General features: G+C 39.1%; 6 protein-coding genes across 6 annotated transcripts; 4 read left to right on the top strand and 2 right to left on the bottom strand.

The window, feature by feature from the left end:
- Positions 1 to 83: 83 nt before the first annotated feature.
- KLLA0_E20879g (uncharacterized protein) lies at positions 84 to 3,131 on the top strand (the record flags this gene model as incomplete). The annotated part of the gene is made up of 1 exon (XM_454894.1): positions 84 to 3,131. One exon carries the CDS (start codon positions 84 to 86, stop codon positions 3,129 to 3,131), a length of 3,048 nt encoding a protein of 1,015 aa, XP_454894.1.
- Positions 3,132 to 3,375: 244 nt separating this feature from the next.
- Positions 3,376 to 5,508, bottom strand: CDC27 (anaphase promoting complex subunit CDC27; the record flags this gene model as incomplete). Its single annotated transcript, XM_454893.1, has 1 exon — positions 3,376 to 5,508. The coding sequence occupies one exon, from the start codon at positions 5,506 to 5,508 to the stop codon at positions 3,376 to 3,378; it is 2,133 nt and encodes a 710-aa protein (XP_454893.1).
- A 1,060-nt stretch (positions 5,509 to 6,568) lies between these two features.
- On the top strand, positions 6,569 to 8,599 carry TMN3 (Tmn3p; the record flags this gene model as incomplete). The annotated part of the gene is made up of 1 exon (XM_454892.1): positions 6,569 to 8,599. One exon carries the CDS (start codon positions 6,569 to 6,571, stop codon positions 8,597 to 8,599), a length of 2,031 nt encoding a protein of 676 aa, XP_454892.1.
- Positions 8,600 to 9,086: 487 nt separating this feature from the next.
- On the bottom strand, positions 9,087 to 9,638 carry LSM4 (U6 snRNA complex subunit LSM4; the record flags this gene model as incomplete). The annotated part of the gene is made up of 1 exon (XM_454891.1): positions 9,087 to 9,638. The coding sequence occupies one exon, from the start codon at positions 9,636 to 9,638 to the stop codon at positions 9,087 to 9,089; it is 552 nt and encodes a 183-aa protein (XP_454891.1).
- A 1,063-nt stretch (positions 9,639 to 10,701) lies between these two features.
- On the top strand, positions 10,702 to 13,503 carry SWI4 (SBF complex DNA-binding subunit SWI4; the record flags this gene model as incomplete). The annotated part of the gene is made up of 1 exon (XM_454890.1): positions 10,702 to 13,503. The coding sequence occupies one exon, from the start codon at positions 10,702 to 10,704 to the stop codon at positions 13,501 to 13,503; it is 2,802 nt and encodes a 933-aa protein (XP_454890.1).
- Positions 13,504 to 13,980: 477 nt separating this feature from the next.
- On the top strand, positions 13,981 to 17,322 carry KAP123 (karyopherin KAP123; the record flags this gene model as incomplete). The annotated part of the gene is made up of 1 exon (XM_454889.1): positions 13,981 to 17,322. One exon carries the CDS (start codon positions 13,981 to 13,983, stop codon positions 17,320 to 17,322), a length of 3,342 nt encoding a protein of 1,113 aa, XP_454889.1.
- Positions 17,323 to 17,330: the final 8 nt, after the last annotated feature.

Raw genomic sequence — 17,330 nt, 5'->3', positions numbered from 1 at the left:
ATCTCAACAATTCGCTGGACTTCATTTAGAGCATCTCAGCCGTATCATACCGTTCGAGTTCCAGAAATACCTACAAAATCAGTATGGCATCTAATAAAGTACCTAAGCTAACCCATATAGATACCACTAATTTACGGAGTACCAGTGGAGGCGTGCCATCTGTTGGAGAAACACCCTTAGGTGCAGGGTTTCAGCCGCAGAAAACATTCCCGTTGTTTATTTGTATCACCGAGTACAGTAAGCGTATGGATGACGAACTAGATATGAGGCCTGGAGACAAGATTCAAGTGGTCACCGATGATGGGTCGTATAACGATGGTTGGTATTTTGGTAAGAATCTAAGAACACAAGAAGAAGGCCTGTATCCCAAAGTTTTCACTCAAGTCATTGCTATGGAACGCAAACCAGCCCTGATGAGGGCAAAAAGCTCCAAGAGAATCGCAAGTCCGTTTGCCTCTGGAAGCAATACAAATCTTTCATACCCGTCCCAGGATGGGTCCACCAGTGAGCTACCTACCCCTCAGCCGTTAGAAACTGCACAACCCGCAACTTATAGGAAATTTGATAATATCAAAGCGCCCAACTCAGACATGATAAAAGTTCCTGTGGATAGGAACATATCAATGAAAAGCACAATGAGTGATATAGATAAGGCACTTGAAGAGTTAAGGGGTGACTCTTTCCCCTCTGGAACTGATTCCATCGATTATGATCAAAGACCTGGGTTGAAAAGACTTGTTTCAGGTTCATCATTAGATTTCACCAAAAGTAATAGCCTGGCTTCTACTGGAACCAACGAATTACGCCCAGAAAATGTGAAGAATTGGGTTCCGGAACAGGTTACAGCTTACCTCATCTCATTGGGATTCGATGTGGAATCAGCATCGAGGTTCCAAAAGCATAAAATTTCAGGTACAATTCTTTTGGAACTAGAATTAGCGCATTTGAAGGAATTGGAGATAAACTCGTTTGGAACTCGTTTTGAGATCTTTAAAGAAATTGAGGCTTTGAAGGAAATATCGACCCAGAATGGCACTTCTGCCAATAACAGGAATAGTTTGATGCCCGCTGCATCATTCAAACAAAATGCTGGGATAACGATAACCTCACCTTCTAACCATGATATTCCAACGTATCGAGGCCACCTAAGGAAAACATCACAATCTATGGAGGAACTAAATTCAAATTCGACTCCAACTCCAAAGAACTTCGTAACCCCATCGTCTGGAACACACACCAAAAGCTCTCAGAAACCTAGACCAGCATCCTTGCTATTTACTAATGAAACTACTAAAGCTCCGGATATTTCAGAAGATGTGTTCGCGTCGCCTAGACGTGCCCCAAAGCCTCCTTCATACCCATCACCAGTCCAGCCTCCAAAATCACCTATGGTTAGTGCTTCTAGTTCTGGCTCTGGCGGTAGGTTCTTGTCACCTCAACCTAACGCAATGTCCAGTGCTCAAACTTCCAAATACGCACATCCCACGATATATGAACAAGTGGCAGATGGTAAAGCAAAGGCAAAGGAGGAAAAATCGAGGGAGGATGAGATTCACGACCAGTTCGAATTTCCTCCTAAAAGGAAGCAGGGTCCAACTTCTAGTACCCCTAGCCTTCCAAACCCATATTTCAAGGAAACACAATCTATCGAACGAAACCCAAGTCCAACTGAGCAAGTTTCAGAGAATCGCGGTAGTGTAGTCTACTCCGGACATGTCAAAACCAAATCAGGCGGATCCTTCGTCGAACTGTTTAACAGGATATCAATGCTGTCGGAAAATACAGAAAATAAACAGGCCGATCGTGAATCTGATGCAGAAACTGGTGTTAATATGGAAAGACCTTCTTCTAGTGTATACGGGCATTCCAGAGCTACCTCATACTCTACCAATCATGGTAGAAAACCTTCCCAAGCCAACTCAGAAAGAAGGCATAGAAGGAATTCTTCTCTGCTGTCATTTTTCAAAGAGAAGGATGAGCATGCCGAGACAGATACTGCACATACTAAAACATCAAGAAGGACGTCGGTTTCTCATAGCAGGAAGAATTCATTTGTTAGTCCCTTCAACACTATTGATAACGGTACGCCTAGTCAAAGACATTCGATGATGCTAAGTACATCTCCTATTAAAGACCTTCCAAACCCCCAAACTCGAAAAGAAGCTAAGAGACGCTCTGTTAGCGCTAAAGAACCTGCCTCGGATGTATTTTATGACGCGAAAGATACTTTATACGAACCGGATGTTAATCAAAATAGGTCTGTGAGTGAATCAACTAAACCGAGAACAGCTCGCGGTACGAGCTCGAAAAATGTCGGAAAACAAAGAACTACCGCATTCACGGAAGGTATCCGTAGTATTACTATATCCGAAGCTATGCGTGAAGCAGATTGTTCAGGTTGGATGAGTAAGAAGGGTACTGGTGCTATGGGTGTTTGGAAAAATAGATTCTTTACGTTGCATGGTACCAGATTGTCGTACTTTGCCAATACAACCGAAAATAGAGAACGTGGATTGATTGATATAACCGCTCATAGAGTGTTGCCAGCAAAAGAAGATGACAAATTTGTTTCTCTCTATGCTGCTAGCACTGGTAAAGGGCGTTATTGCTTTAAATTGGTTCCTCCTCAACCTGGCTCCAAGAAAGGTCTAACGTTTACTCAGCCTCGTGTACATTACTTCGCAGTAGACACCAAAGAGGAGATGAGAGCATGGATAGCAGCTCTTATCAAAGCTACCATTGACATTGACACTTCAGTTCCTATTATCAGTTCATGTGCGACGCCTACCGTTTCATTAACAAAAGCTCAGGAAATGCTGTCCCAAGCGCGTGAAGAAACTAGACTGAGAGAGCAGCAAAGGTCACTGAATGAACATGACGAAGACTTATGGGATCAACAAAGAGCTGAGCAAACTCAAAGTTCTGAAGATTTTGCTAATATTTCCTCGCCAAGTATTACGCATAATACGACTATCACGTCTGGATTAACCAGTCCTTATTTAATGGCTGGTCAGCTAACCTCAAATACGACTGCTAATACTGGAAATTCATCGACTGGTTCGAAAACACTATCAACTCAAGGAGGAGAATATTTTGGCCTGGATCCTAAGTTCATGAGTAATCGTATTTGATCTTCACTGATCATTCTCCAAAGAAATTCGTCGACTGTGTAGTATTTTTTATGTAGATCTTTAGTCCTTCGTCTATCTGTATTATTATCATTAATATTATAATCTTCAAATCATCTGAGAACACTCATATACACTGGGAGACGCTATTTTTGAAGGCTATATAGATAACTGTAAAAACACGTTGTGTGAAAGAATTTGGTTGAAGGTTCAAGTAGATTTTTTGTAACGATATATAACAGATTTATCAACCCTGTTCATGACATTTTTCCATGGCTTCTTTTATTAATTGACTACCTTTAGGGTCTAGGTTCATTGCAATAGTATATTGATTCATTGCATCTTGCTTCTTACCCACAATTTGGTACAGGTTACCAAGCAAAAAGTGCACATGAGCTTCATCAGGGGTAAGTGATTCTAATCTTTCAAAATTATGTAGCGCAGAAGAATACTGTCCCATGTTCAATAGAAGTTGTGATTTCTTGAACAATGCTAAAGACGAGTTTGGTTGTAACTCAGTTGCTAATTCGTAGAAGTTCAAAGCTCTCTCTGGCTGCTGTAATCTTTCTAACGCAACGCCGCAGCAACAATTCAAAATGACATTGACCGGATTCAAGGCTCTTGCCTTCTCGAAGAATAATAGTGCTTCTTCAAACTTTCCAAGTTTGACACAACACATTCCAAGTCCGTAAAGTGCATTGTAATGAGTTTTTTCGATAGTTAAAGCTTTACGGAAGCAAGATTTTGCATTGTCGAATGCATCATTATTAGAATACTCGTGCCCTTGTAAAGTGTAAGCGTAAGCAAAGAATGGGTCCAATTGAATTGCCTTTCCGAAAGCAGTAATGGCTTCGTCGTGATCTTTATTTAACGAATGAAGATTCCCCATGCTGCACCAGGCAATGGGGTTATACTTATCCAACGTTAATAGCTCCGCGCATAAAGCGGATAAGTGTGTTTTGTCTTGCAAATGCCATAAAACGGTTGAGAAGGTGTCCATATCTTGAAACCGCGTAGGTTGTAAAGTTCTTAATTTCGTGAAGTAAGATTTAGCCATTTCATAATTAACTAATTCAAAATGTAGCTTACCCAATGTGGATAAACACCAAGGCATAGACACCGCTATCTGTAGTGGAATGCGATTTTGCATCATGCGGATGGCTTTGAATGAATCATACCTTGACTTGCAATATTCTATATGGATGAAGTTGGAGAAAAGTTCATCCAAATTTGAGTCAAAAGTGCTAATGTTTGGCATCTGATATGAGTTGTTGGTCATAATTTTTTTATCCATGGGAGACCTTAACAACTTGGTTTGGGAATCTGTTCCTGACAGTTTCGATGGTGTTGTAGTTCCGAGATGTTTAGTATCGATAGAAGATGTGTTTGTAGTGGTTACATTTGCACTTGAAGTTGCAGTAGTTGGTGTTGTAGTAAACCTTGTGTGTTTTTTAAAGAAATGAGGAGAAATGGATACACCAACGTTAGAAGCCGATAATAAGGATGTAGTTTGGGAGTTGGAAAGGTTTTGTCTGTTTCTGGATGGAGCTTTAAATGGAGTTTGAGGCTTATTCCTAGATCTGGAATCCATACTACAGTTTGGAGGTGGTACCGTCATCATTGCTGCAGATGATTGCGAGCGTGTAGGCGCATTCTTCTGGGATTTGAATACCGTAAGAACCAAACTTGAACGAAGAACACAAAGTTCTGTGCTCGCTTCCCAGAGATAAGGATTCCCATCCAAGGAAGATCTGAGGAAAGTTTCACTCTTAGATTCGTGATCCAATAATTTGAATAACTTCCCTACTAAGAGACAGATTGTTGATTTCTTCGGATACCCAAAATGGGATAGACAGGTGTCCCAACAGGACTGTAATGATAATAGACAATCCAAAGCGTCTGAATAATTCTTCTTCAATTTCAAACAACATCGAGAGTATACGTAGGCACATGCAAGATTATCATGTCTTCTTTCAGAGGAAACATGCATAGCAGTATGAAAGTCATTGTTCAAGTACAGGGATAGAGAGTAAAAGTAATTCGCAAGCGCTCTTTCCTGAGATGATTCGTCCAGATTCGAGCATTCCGCAAATAACAACTCTGAGACGAAAACGGCGGATTCTATGTTCAACTGTGATAAATGATCCGAGATTAGAGTTTCAAGTCTTTTAAATTTCTCTGAAAGATGTGAGAGATTCGATGAATCAACATAATTTGAAGCAGAGGCAGCTGCTGCTGTTGCTGCTGCATCTGCTGCGGAGGTTGCAGACGGCAGGCCGTTGAAGACTGATGCATCCATAATTTCTTGATTGTGACCACCTAAACTATCATGAGCAGGCACATTTCCACCAGCATTCTGCCGCACAGAATGGAATAGCATGGGTTGGTTAACTTAAAGAAACCAACAGCACTTCTTAAGTTCTCTCTTGATAAATTTGCAGTGCACTACATACATTGCACCTCTCCCTCATCTATGTATACAAAAACAATATGATTTCTAGATTTGAAATTTATCCTGACATAATGATAACAATAATAATTACAGTCACGTGATGTGCTTTTTTGAGCCTCAGTAGAAGTTGTTACCCGGTCATTACGCTAACATGTGTATTGTCCTCTGGCACCCATGCACCACGTATTGTATATCTCGAATTTTTGAATCGATTCTTGATCTGCTTTAAGGAAAGGCAAACGGAAAACAAAAACAGAGCTTTATGTGCAGAAAGGGTCTGGAACAAGAAGACACTGGCCAGCACAGAGGAAACTGTTTTTTTTTAGATAGTCACAGAGGATATATTGTCTCACTCAGCCTGACTAAATAAAAGAAGGCGAGAGACAGCACAAGGGCAGATTAACATATTATATAATTAATGTTTACGAATAGCTTACAGAATGTGTAGAGTGGATATTAATACAGTTACGTTAATATAGACCCCATACGTGGAGAGTAATGTACGTAGATATATATATCCATCTTATCGCTGCCGTGTACTAACTATTCAGGATAATGATTCCTTTTCCAGAAGAAAAAAAACGATTTTTCAGAATTTTTCCTTGTCGATTTTCTATTCTTCGAGATGAGCTTTTCATATTTAAAGCATATCTCAGGCAAAAAGGGAAAAGAGTAGAGGAGAAAGTTTAAATGGTAAACAAGACTTCACTCTGAGGTTTTTGATAGGATATATATATATATATATATATATATATATCTGTATTATACTACTGTCCTGGTTTTGGTTTTGTTTTGGTTTTGGTTAATAATTTTCCTGGGGTTTTTTTCTTTTGATCGAAGAACACTGGTATCCGCCCTCCGTGTTTGTGTGTGACATTAAACTATTATATTTCCTTAACACAATTATTCATACTGTTCCTCATTTATTTCTGTCTTTCGCTTTAGTTCATAAACCATTAACACACGCAGCCACCACTAAACTCTTGTTATGAAACTGAAATCAAGATCGGTTCTAGTCAGTTTACTGGTACTTTTAAGTCTAATATGGGTTCTTCCAAGGCTGAGAAATCATCGTCGGCCTTCCCCAGATGCCAACCCATTCAAATTTTCTTCGTCGTACCAGCAGCACACTGGAGTTTTCAAAGAGTACGGACTATTGAGTCCGAACTTCTATGAGTATGGTGATAAGGTCGATATCACTGTGAACAAAGTCGAATCTGACTTAACTCATTTCTCGTATGGATATTACGACTTACATTTCACTTGTCCACCGTCGCAGGACATGAAACCTTTACCCTTGACTTTCAGTGACATATTATACGGGAACAAGAAATGGCAATCGGACTATCAGCTGACGTTCGGTAAAGACGAGGATTGTGTGCGATTATGTGATAGGAAAACTAACGGTGAGGGGAAGAAACAAGCCTATGAATTAATTAAACAGAATTACGTCGTCCAATGGTTGGCCGATGATGATTTACCAGGTGCTACCACGTATCTTAACACCAAAGATAAGAAAAAATACTATTCATCGGGGTTCCCACTGGGTCAATACGATCCAGAAACTGATGAGGCCTATATTAATAACCATGTCATGATTGTAATTCGTTATCATACCATCGATCAGGGCAAAAATACCATTGTTGGGTTTGAGGTCTATCCGAAATCCGTTTCAGATCATCACTGTCCTGGCGCCTCCAAGGATTATACTCCCTATAAGATCGACCCAACTAATGAGGATATTGAGTTTATCTCCTTCACTTATGCCGTGTATTGGAGAGAAGATTTCAAAGTGGATTGGAAAAACAGATGGAATTTCTTCATTAATGGTGGAGAGTTAAAGGAATCGACTTCAAATCAATTCCATTGGATTACTTTCGCTAATGGTATAATTGTCACTTCATGTTTGCTTTTGATCGTCATAGCCATTTTGAAAAGACAGGAAACTGATGGTTCGATTACCACTCAACTAGCTGCGGAATGGTCGAAGGCTAGAGTTCCTTTATTCTTTCAGTTGAATTTGCTCGTTTCTATGGGTATTCATTTCCTTTTCACCACTCTTGGAACTTTGATTATTTCTTGTTCATTGAATCATACCCATCGTATTGGCAGCTCTGTACTCACCTGCGCAGTATTCCTATTTATCAGTGGTAGTTTTACATCATCTTTCATCGGTGCTCTACTTGAGGGGCAAATGTCTCAACATAAATTGGTCAATTCAATCATATTCGGATCAACTCTACCGGGAATTACTTTGGTTATCGTTTTGTTATTGAATTACATACTTAAGGCCAATAATGCTGCAAATACTTTACCCCATGGTACCGTTGCATTACTATTTGGTGCTTATTTCATTGTTTGCGTTCCAATATCAATCATTGGTGGGAAATGTGCCGATAGGTTTTTAAAAGTTAACTCCACAAATACTTTGCTTAATAGCTTTGCATTGGCAGAAGTGAACAAACATGACACTAGGCCTTTGTACGTTGAGAGTAAGAACTCTATTCCGTTCGTCTTAAAAAATCCTATTGCGATCACTCTCACCTTTGGACTTATTCCATTTGCTCTAATATACGTGGAGTTGTTATTTGCTTACAAATCACTTTGGCTACAAAAGACTACTCTGTATTACTTATACGGATTCCTTTTGAGTAATATTGTTATCGTTTGCATATGTATCTGCCTTCTATCCATTATTGGTTGTTACATTCATCTAAACTATGGTAATGATTCTTTGAATTTCAAATGGGACAACGTTATAGGAAGGGTTCTAGAAGCATGTCATTCATGGAGATGGAAGGCATTTCATATGGGTGGTGCAGTTGCATGGTATATGGAAGCGTACTCTATTTTGTATTTGATTTTTGTTGCCAGATACAGAGATTTCATCTCATCTTTCCTATTTGTCTGTTATAGTACGTTATTCAACATTCTCTGCTGGACAGCATTTGGATCTTTAAGTTACCTAAGCTCATTGTGGTTCATCGGTAAGCTGAATGAATATAACAAGGCTAAATAAGTTCGCCTCTTATATTTAAAGTGAGGCCAAAAAAAAAAAGTCCGGCTCTCTTCAGGAGTCTCATATTTCTCCTATATAATACTGCATATCTAGCATGGACTTTCTAAACCAAGCATTTTTGTATAGAGTAATTTAAAAAATAACAACATTTGATCTTTTCCACGGTACCCATGCTCACATACTCTTAATATATAAAGCACTGATATACTGCTTTGAACTTAAGGTTCACTAACTCTGAATCATAATTAATAGGTAGTTCTTTTAATTTCATAACCCAAATTCAGTTTTAAATCTCAAAAGTGTGAAAGGAGTAACGAGAAAAAGGTTTAGGATATCGCATCGAATGCAATCGAAACAGATGTTTTTATAGACTTTTGACCGTCCAAGCCAACAAAATAGTCTCTTTAACCGCAATAAAAGTGATTGAATATGTAACCATGTAGACACACAAATACTTAAGAATTAAATGCTGAGAAAAGAGGTTAAATCAAAATTGTGGAGTTTGATTACTATTGTTTGACGCCTGCGAATACGAAAGCTGTGGATTGGATGATGCATCGTATTGTGATCTATTTTGAATATTATAACGACGAGATCCTGCATTGTTATGGCTGTGAGTATTGTTATTATTATTATTATTATTATTATTGTTGTTGTTGTAATCCCTTCTGTTACCTGAGTTTTGATAGTTTCTTCTACCACCTCTTCTGTTACCATCCCTATTCTGATAATAATTATTGTTATTATTGTAGTTGTTATTTCTTCTTCTATCGTCTTTACCGCCTCTGTTTTGACCCCATTGTTGTTTTACCTTGTCTATGATATCATCTTGCAAATTAACATACTTGATGAAAGAACCTTTCAAATAGAAGCTTGGTAATTTCAAAGTCTCTCCACTAGCTACATGAGTGACATTGGAAAGTGTCAAGTTCATCCAATTGTCTACATCAGATAGCGTACCTTCCACAGTTTCTCCATTTTTTAGTTCAACATGCATTGTTTGACCCTTTGCATTGGTCAATAAATATAATGGAAGCATTTTATGTTATAACTTATTGATCTGTTTTACCAATTATAGTGTGCCCGTGCTGTCGTATTTCTTTAGGTATCTCAAACCGTAGTAACTTAATCGTAGGAAAGGGTGGGGCCGGAACAATATACAATATACCAAAAAATTAGGACTCTGTCTGTCTGGAGAAGGAAAAATGTGAGGGAAAAAAGTATGAATTAGACTTTGTTGCTTATCTGCGTATCTGTAGTTTGAGTTATGTAACACTCCCTAGTAGGACGAACCAAATGCATACAATTGCATTGACAATATTTAAATTCCAATTACAATATAACTTCAGTTTTTCCAAATTTCATTGAGCTGGAAAAAGCATTCTCGACATTTCATAAAATTCATTTACCGGGTAACACTTAAAAGTTTCGAATCACGTGAGTGTCCCGGGTAATACTGACACGTGAATATAATCTGATTATTGATTTTTCTCTTATTTTTTCACTTTTAAGACTGTTTCTGCCCCCCTACTCCTTCGTGTCATACGGACCCTTCTAGGCGTTTTGAAAGGTTGCCTCAGCTTTGAATATGGGAACACACTGGAGTGAGGTTTGAAATGTGAGATCTGAGATTTTTTTTTTGGTGAGGCATCTAATCTTTCTTTTCCCAATTGGGTAAAGAGATTTGATCACAGTTTAAAATAAAGATTATAATCTTTTGAAAGCAGACTTTCTCACGCACTTTACAATGTCATTTATGATTTGTGTATACCTTTGTTATTAACAGTGTCTGTAGGCTACGTGAACTTAGCTAAATATCAGAGCATTCCAGTTGAGATTGATTTGGTCTGCTACTCCGATATCTGGATACATTTTTGGGCACTGGTGGAAAAGCTAGAATAACCGTAACTGCGTGGTATATTTTACGTTGAATTTTACAAAGTGAGCGAGCTTGAGATCACATTGCCAGGAGCAGAAGCAGAAGCAGCAGCAGAAGGTGACACTCGACTCGAAACGCTTTGTTGACTCTGGCGTGCTTTTCTTTGCTTTGTTTTGTCTAAAACAATTAGGATTTCGTGTGCATTTATTTCTTTCGTGTAATTATGGAACAACACTTGTCGCATCATAGCGGCAACGTTTTTGACAAGGAATCTATCCTTCAAATGCACATGGGCACTCATCATCATTCTGAGAATGATACACTTTTGAAACCGTTCAATTCTAATTTATTAGGAGCTAATAGTGGTGCTACCAATAATTCTTCTTCATCCACGGGAGCATCCTCTTCGATGATCGATGAAAGGCAGATCGATGGGAGTTTAAAGAAAATCAGTGAGGAACCTACTATGGCGGAGACAAGTGGTTATGACAGCGAATCGGAAACTTTCATTGAAGTTGCTACATACGCGGGCGTTGATGTATATGAATGTTATACCAAAGATAAACCTCCATGCCTTATCATGAGAAGATGCAACGATAATTGGTTGAACATAACGCAAGTTTTCAAAGCCGGTTCGTTTACAAAGGCTCAGAGAACCAAGATCTTGGAGAAAGAGGCCAATGAAATTAAACATGAAAAGATTCAGGGTGGTTATGGACGATTCCAGGGGACCTGGATACCCTGGGAATCGACTAAATATCTGGTGGAAAAATACAATATTAACAATAAGGTTGTCAAAAGGATTGTAGAATTTATTCCTGATCCAAATGATATGCCTCCTAGAAGATCAAAAGTATCTCAGATCAAGAAATTGGACCCGAATGCAAGGATTACATCACCATCAGCTTATAAGAAAACACCAAAGAAGAATGCAAAGACCCCAATGAAGAAAAAATCTATAAGGAGATCTGGGAAAAAGGATAAACCAGTTCAACCGTCCCCCTTACACAATGTTATGTTTCAAACACCTCAACAGCAACATCATCATCAGAGTCAAAATAGTAACCAAAGTACTGAAAAGCTTCCTAATTTGGCTTCTGAACAAGATACTCCAATGGTACCGGTCAGTAAGGTGAATCCTGATATTATTTCTCAAGCAAACCATCCAATCAAATACCAAACTACTCAGAAACCTTTGCAATTTTATCCATACCCACAAACACACCAGTTCCAACAAATGGTACCTGTTACAAACAACGTGGCTCCAGTGCCAGTCAACTCTAACATGAAATCTCAGCATAACATGAAAATACTAAAACAAATGACGCAGGGCAATGCTGGCAGTAATAATATGGGGCATTCTTCTGGGTCTATGATCTCAAACGTTACATCCACAGGATCCTCAATGGAAGTTTTCTCCTCCAACGATAAAGCTTCGTCTAGCTCATCAGAATCACCAACTCCACTCTCATCAGCTCATGATAAGAACGGTGTGTCCACAGAATATTATAAGGAACTCATTTTGGAGGTTTTATCTTCAGAATACGATTCCGTGGAACCTACGCTACCCGAAGCACTTTATAGGCCTCCATCCAATTTGGACATAAACTTCTTAATCGATGACCAAGGACATACGTCTTTACATTGGGCTGTCGCTATGTCAAACATTCCATTGATTAGAGTACTACTAGTCCAAGACGCAGATCTTCTCCGTTGTAATGATAAGGGCTTCAATTGTTTGACAAAATCAGTCTTTTACAACAATTGTTACAAAGCCGTTTCTTTCCAACAAATAATATCTATGTTAAATCCATGTCTAGTAACACCAGATGCAAATCATAGATTACCCTTGCACTACCTAGTCGAGCTGACAGTAAACAGGTCCAAAGAACCTCATGTCATAGAGTATTATATGGACACTATATTGGATACACTTGCCAAGGAGGATGAGAAACTGCTGCGAATGTCACTCAATCACCAAGATACATTGGGAAATACCCCTTTACATTTAGCAGCCCTCAATAAGAACGTTGATTTATGCCAGAAATTAGTATATTTCGGCGCGTCACCAGATATTCTTAACGGTGAAAATCAGACAGTATCTATGATACTGTCTCGTTTCACAGTTCCAAATATATTTCAACCAACGCTTCCTGCCCAGATTCTACAATCTCCACCCAAGACAACTTTCTTGGCGAACACTCCTCGAAACAGTCAAGAAGAGCGTATAGATGACACCAGCAAATACGACTTCAATGACACCACAGTGGATAGTATACAGACTTCAACTAGGAAAAACAACATAGTCGACCGTAACGATGTCTTATCAATTGATAAAATGAAAGGATCCTTAACTCCAGCAATTAAATTGCATCCACCATCTCCACCAACATTAGTGAAGCCTGTGAACAGATTACGTAGACCTGATGCTCAAAGAGTACGAAAAGAACAAAAATCATCATCTCCAACCATCAAGTCTACTGCTCAGTTGGGTTCTCTTACTCAATCTTTGAGCAACATAATTGAAGATAATCTTGATAATCTTCAATATAGTATACAGCTGAAAGAAGAGCAAATCCAAGAGATCGAGAACCAACTGAAGCACACCAACGCAAGAGAAAAGGCACTCTCCGATTCAAATAATAGAAATACGTTGGGATCCGCCCAAAATCAGCTGAAGATGAAAAACATTGAATTGGATAACTATATGGAGCGGTCGCAAGCGCTGTCACTTGCTACATTAGTACAGGATGAGGAAAACTGTCTCTCAAAGGACTCATCTACGGAAGCTACTAATGAATTCGAAAAGAAAGAATCCATAAAATTGATGGTAGAATTGTGTTACAAGCAGTTCAAGAGAAGACAAATGATTAGGAATATCAAATACGCTAGAGATCAACTGGTTTCAGATAGTAAAATATCAAAGTTCAGAAAACTTATTGGTATGTCCATAGACAATATCGATTCTAAGTTGAATGACATCGAGATGGACCTAAGCTCTATGGAAAAGACTCAGTCTCGCTAAGGACTTCTAACTTTTAATGACTTTTATTTACGCATACGGTGCACGTATAAAATGCACACGGCCCATTACTTAGACTTTACCTTTATAAGATTCATCTTAAATATCATAACTTACGAAACAAAAAGCAACAAGCCCACTGTAGCTAACATAATTTTTTTTTTGGTTTCTGGTTTTCGGTGTTGATATTGAAAAAGAATTAAATTTGAGATGAGATGAGATGCGATGCGATGCGATGAGGTAAAAAAGATTACTGTTCTCATTTCTGTTGCGAAAGGATCTTGAAGGTTGCTCATTTCGAATAAGTATACCCTAGCCCATAGGAGTAAAGACTGTATTTCTTCTTTTTGTTGTGAAACCTTTTCTTAACAACTTCTCAGGCCTGTGATTTTATTATCAGTTTTATAAACCGGTACGTCAGTCCTTAGTGCGCCGCTAACTCATTACATACCCAAAGCTACCCCCCCCCCCCCCCCCGTTATGGATCAACAGTTTGTGGCTCAGTTGGAGCAAGCTTTAGGTGCTATTGTTCAACCTACAGGTTCTTTGAAGGATGCTACCAAGACTTTGCAATCACAATTTTACACTCAATCTGCTGCTTTGCCGGCTTTGATTCACATTTTGCAAAACAGTTCAAATGATGGTATCAAGCAACTAGCCGGTGTTGAAGCTAGAAAGCAAGTTTCTAAGCACTGGGGTTCTCTTGATGCTGCTACTCAAACAAGCGTAAAGCAATCCTTGTTGAACTCTGCTTTTAACGAAGGAAAAGATGCTGTTCGCCATGCTAATGCCCGTGTCATTGCCTCCATTGGATCCGAAGAATTAGACGAGAAGAAATGGCCAGAGTTGATTCCAAACCTTCTACAAGCTGCTTGTGATAGTAACCCAAAAATTAGAGAAACTGCTATTTTCATTATCTTGTCCCTTTTGGAATCCTTTAATGCTAACTTGGCTTTACACATCGATGATTTCTTGAACTTGTTTGCTCAAACTATTAACGATTCTGCATCATTGGAGACAAGATCTTTGTCTGCGCAAGCCTTGAGTTACGTCTCCTCTTTAATCGAAGAAGAAGGTGAAATCAATCCACAATATGCCGCTAAGTTTGCTTCTTTGATTCCTTCCGTCGTCCAGGTTCTGGATGCCACCATCAGAGAAGGTGATACTACTAACACAAAGCTAATCTTCAACTGTTTAAATGACTTTTTGTTATTGGACTCTCAATTAACTGGTAACACAATTGCTGATTTGGTCAAATTGGCTTTACAAATTGCCGTCAATTCCGATGTCGATGAAGATATTAGAGTGTTTGCAGTACAATTTGTTACTTCTGCTTTAGTTTACAGAAAATCTAAAATAAACCAAGCCAAATTGGGTCCAGAGATCACTTTGGCTGCTTTGAAGGTTGCTTCGGAAGAAATTGATGTCGAAGATGAGTTGACTAATGAAGACGAAGCCGGTGAGAACGAAGAAAACACCCCAGCATTGACTGCTCTCAGATTGATTTCTAACGCTTCTGGGGAACTATCCCCATCTCAAGTCGGTGTTCCTATTATCGAACATTTGCCAACCATGTTGTCCTCTTCTAACCCATTCGAAAGAAGATCAATCTTGTTAGCAATTTCTGTATTGGTTACTGGCTCTCCAGATTACACATTATCTCAATTCGATAAAATCATTCCTGCCACTGTTACTGGTTTGAAGGACTCTGAAGCAGTCGTGCAATTAGCTGCTTTAAAATGTATTGTGCAGTTGAGTACCAATTTGCAAGACGAAGTTGCTAGATATCATGAGCAATACTTGCCTCTAGTGATTGATATCATTGACTCTGCTAAGCATGTGGTTATCTACAAGTACGCAACTCTTGCCTTGGATGGTCTATTAGAATTCATTGCTCACAATGATATCATTAAATATTTGGATCCATTAATGAACAAATTGTTCCAAATGCTGGAAACCCAACAATCACCAAAATTGAGAGCTGCTATTGTTTCTGCAATTGGTTCTTGTGCCTTTGCTGCCGGATCAGGATTTGTTCCATACTTCAAGACATCTGTTCAATACTTGCAACAGTTTATTCAAAACGTCTCCCAAATCGAAGGTTTGTCTGAAGACGACATTGAATTGAAGGCCTTGACTTTCGAAAACATCTCCACCATGGGTAGAGCGGTCAAATCCGCTGCTTTTGCTGAATATGCTGAGCCATTGGTGAACGCTGCCTACGAAGCTATCAAAACTGATTCTGCTAGATTGAGAGAGTCTGGTTACGCCTTCATTGCCAATATGGCAAAGGTTTATGGTAAGGACTTTGCTCCTTTCCTACAAACCATCATTCCTGAAATATTTAAAACTCTCGAACAAGAAGAATACCAATTTAACTTTGACGGTGACGAAGACTTCTTGGAAGGCATCGAAGATTTGGATGAAGAAGAACTACAAAGCAAATTTACCGTAAACACTGGTATCGCATACGAAAAGGAAGTTGCTGCTGCTGCTTTGTCAGAATTAGCCATTGCTTCCAAAGAACACTTCTTGGAATACGTTGAACCATCTTTGAAGGTTTTAGCTGAGCAAGTCAATGAGTCATATGGTTTGAAAGAAACGGCTCTACACTCCATGTGGGCTATTGTTAAAGCTGTTTTGTTGACTGCCAACTTGAAAGAAGGTGAGTATCCAAAGGGTGTTCCATCAGGCTCTTATGTCGATGCTAGCGCGTTAGCCGTTATTCAAACTGTTAGAGAAGTTTCTTTGAACAATGTTATCGAAGAGGTTGAAACTTCTATGGTTATCAGCGTGTTCCAAGATCTTTCTGAAATGTTAAGATTGTTTGGTCCAATCATCATCATGGATAACGGTGACTCTACCCATTTGGATCAACTATGTCGTGAAGCTTTGAGCGTTTTGAAGGGTGAACATGCTTGTCAAACCATCCATTTCGAAGAAGACGTCCCAGAAGACGAAGATCTAGATGCCTCAGAAACCGAAGCTACTTTGTTGGACGTCGCTTTAGACATCTATGTCGCTTTGTCTACTAACTTGGTTGGTGGTTTCGCCCAAGTGTTTACTACAGCCAAGCCGGTTATCTTGCAATTGTGCCAATCCAAGTCCAAGAACAAGAGATCCTTTGCCGTCGGTGCTCTATCTGAAATCGCTTTAGGCATGAGAGATGAAAACCCATTCATTCAAGAATTGTTAGAGGCTTTGATCATCAGTTTGACTAATGATAAATCATTAGAAGTCAGATGTAATGCTTCATACGGTGTTGGTTTGTTGATTGAATATTCATCATTCGATGTTTCTGCTATCTATTCTCCAGTTCTAAAATCCTTATACGAAATTTTGAGCGTTGCTGACGAAAAGAACTTAGCTACTGAAGATGATGAAGCTACCAAAGAAATCGTTGACAGAACTTTCTCCAACGTATGCGGATGTGTGGCCAGAATGATCTTGAAGCACCAAAACCTAGTTCCACTGGAACACACCATTCCAGCTCTACTCTCGCACTTGCCATTCAACACTGCATTCGAAGAATACGATCCGATCTTCAAATTATTCTTGAAGTTATTCCAAGAGCAAAACAGCACCATCATCAATGAAGCACCAAAGGTCATCGCAATTTTCGCAACTGTTTTCGAGAAGGAAAGTGAAAGAATTGAATTAGAGACGAACTCTACCTTAGGCAGAGAAGAAAACTTGGAAAAGAGAAAACAGTTCCAATCCGAAGAAATAAAGCAACAAGTCATCGAATTATTGAAACATTTGAACCAACAGTTCAATGGTGCTGTTGCCCAAAACCCGGTTTTGGCTCAAGTTATTGCTTGAATGTCCAA

This window comes from Kluyveromyces lactis (genome assembly GCF_000002515.2).
Source record: "Kluyveromyces lactis strain NRRL Y-1140 chromosome E complete sequence".
NCBI lineage: Eukaryota > Fungi > Ascomycota > Saccharomycetes > Saccharomycetales > Saccharomycetaceae > Kluyveromyces > Kluyveromyces lactis.
The sequence above is the reverse complement of the archived record's forward strand: the minus strand, read 5'-3'. Positions and strand labels throughout refer to the sequence as shown.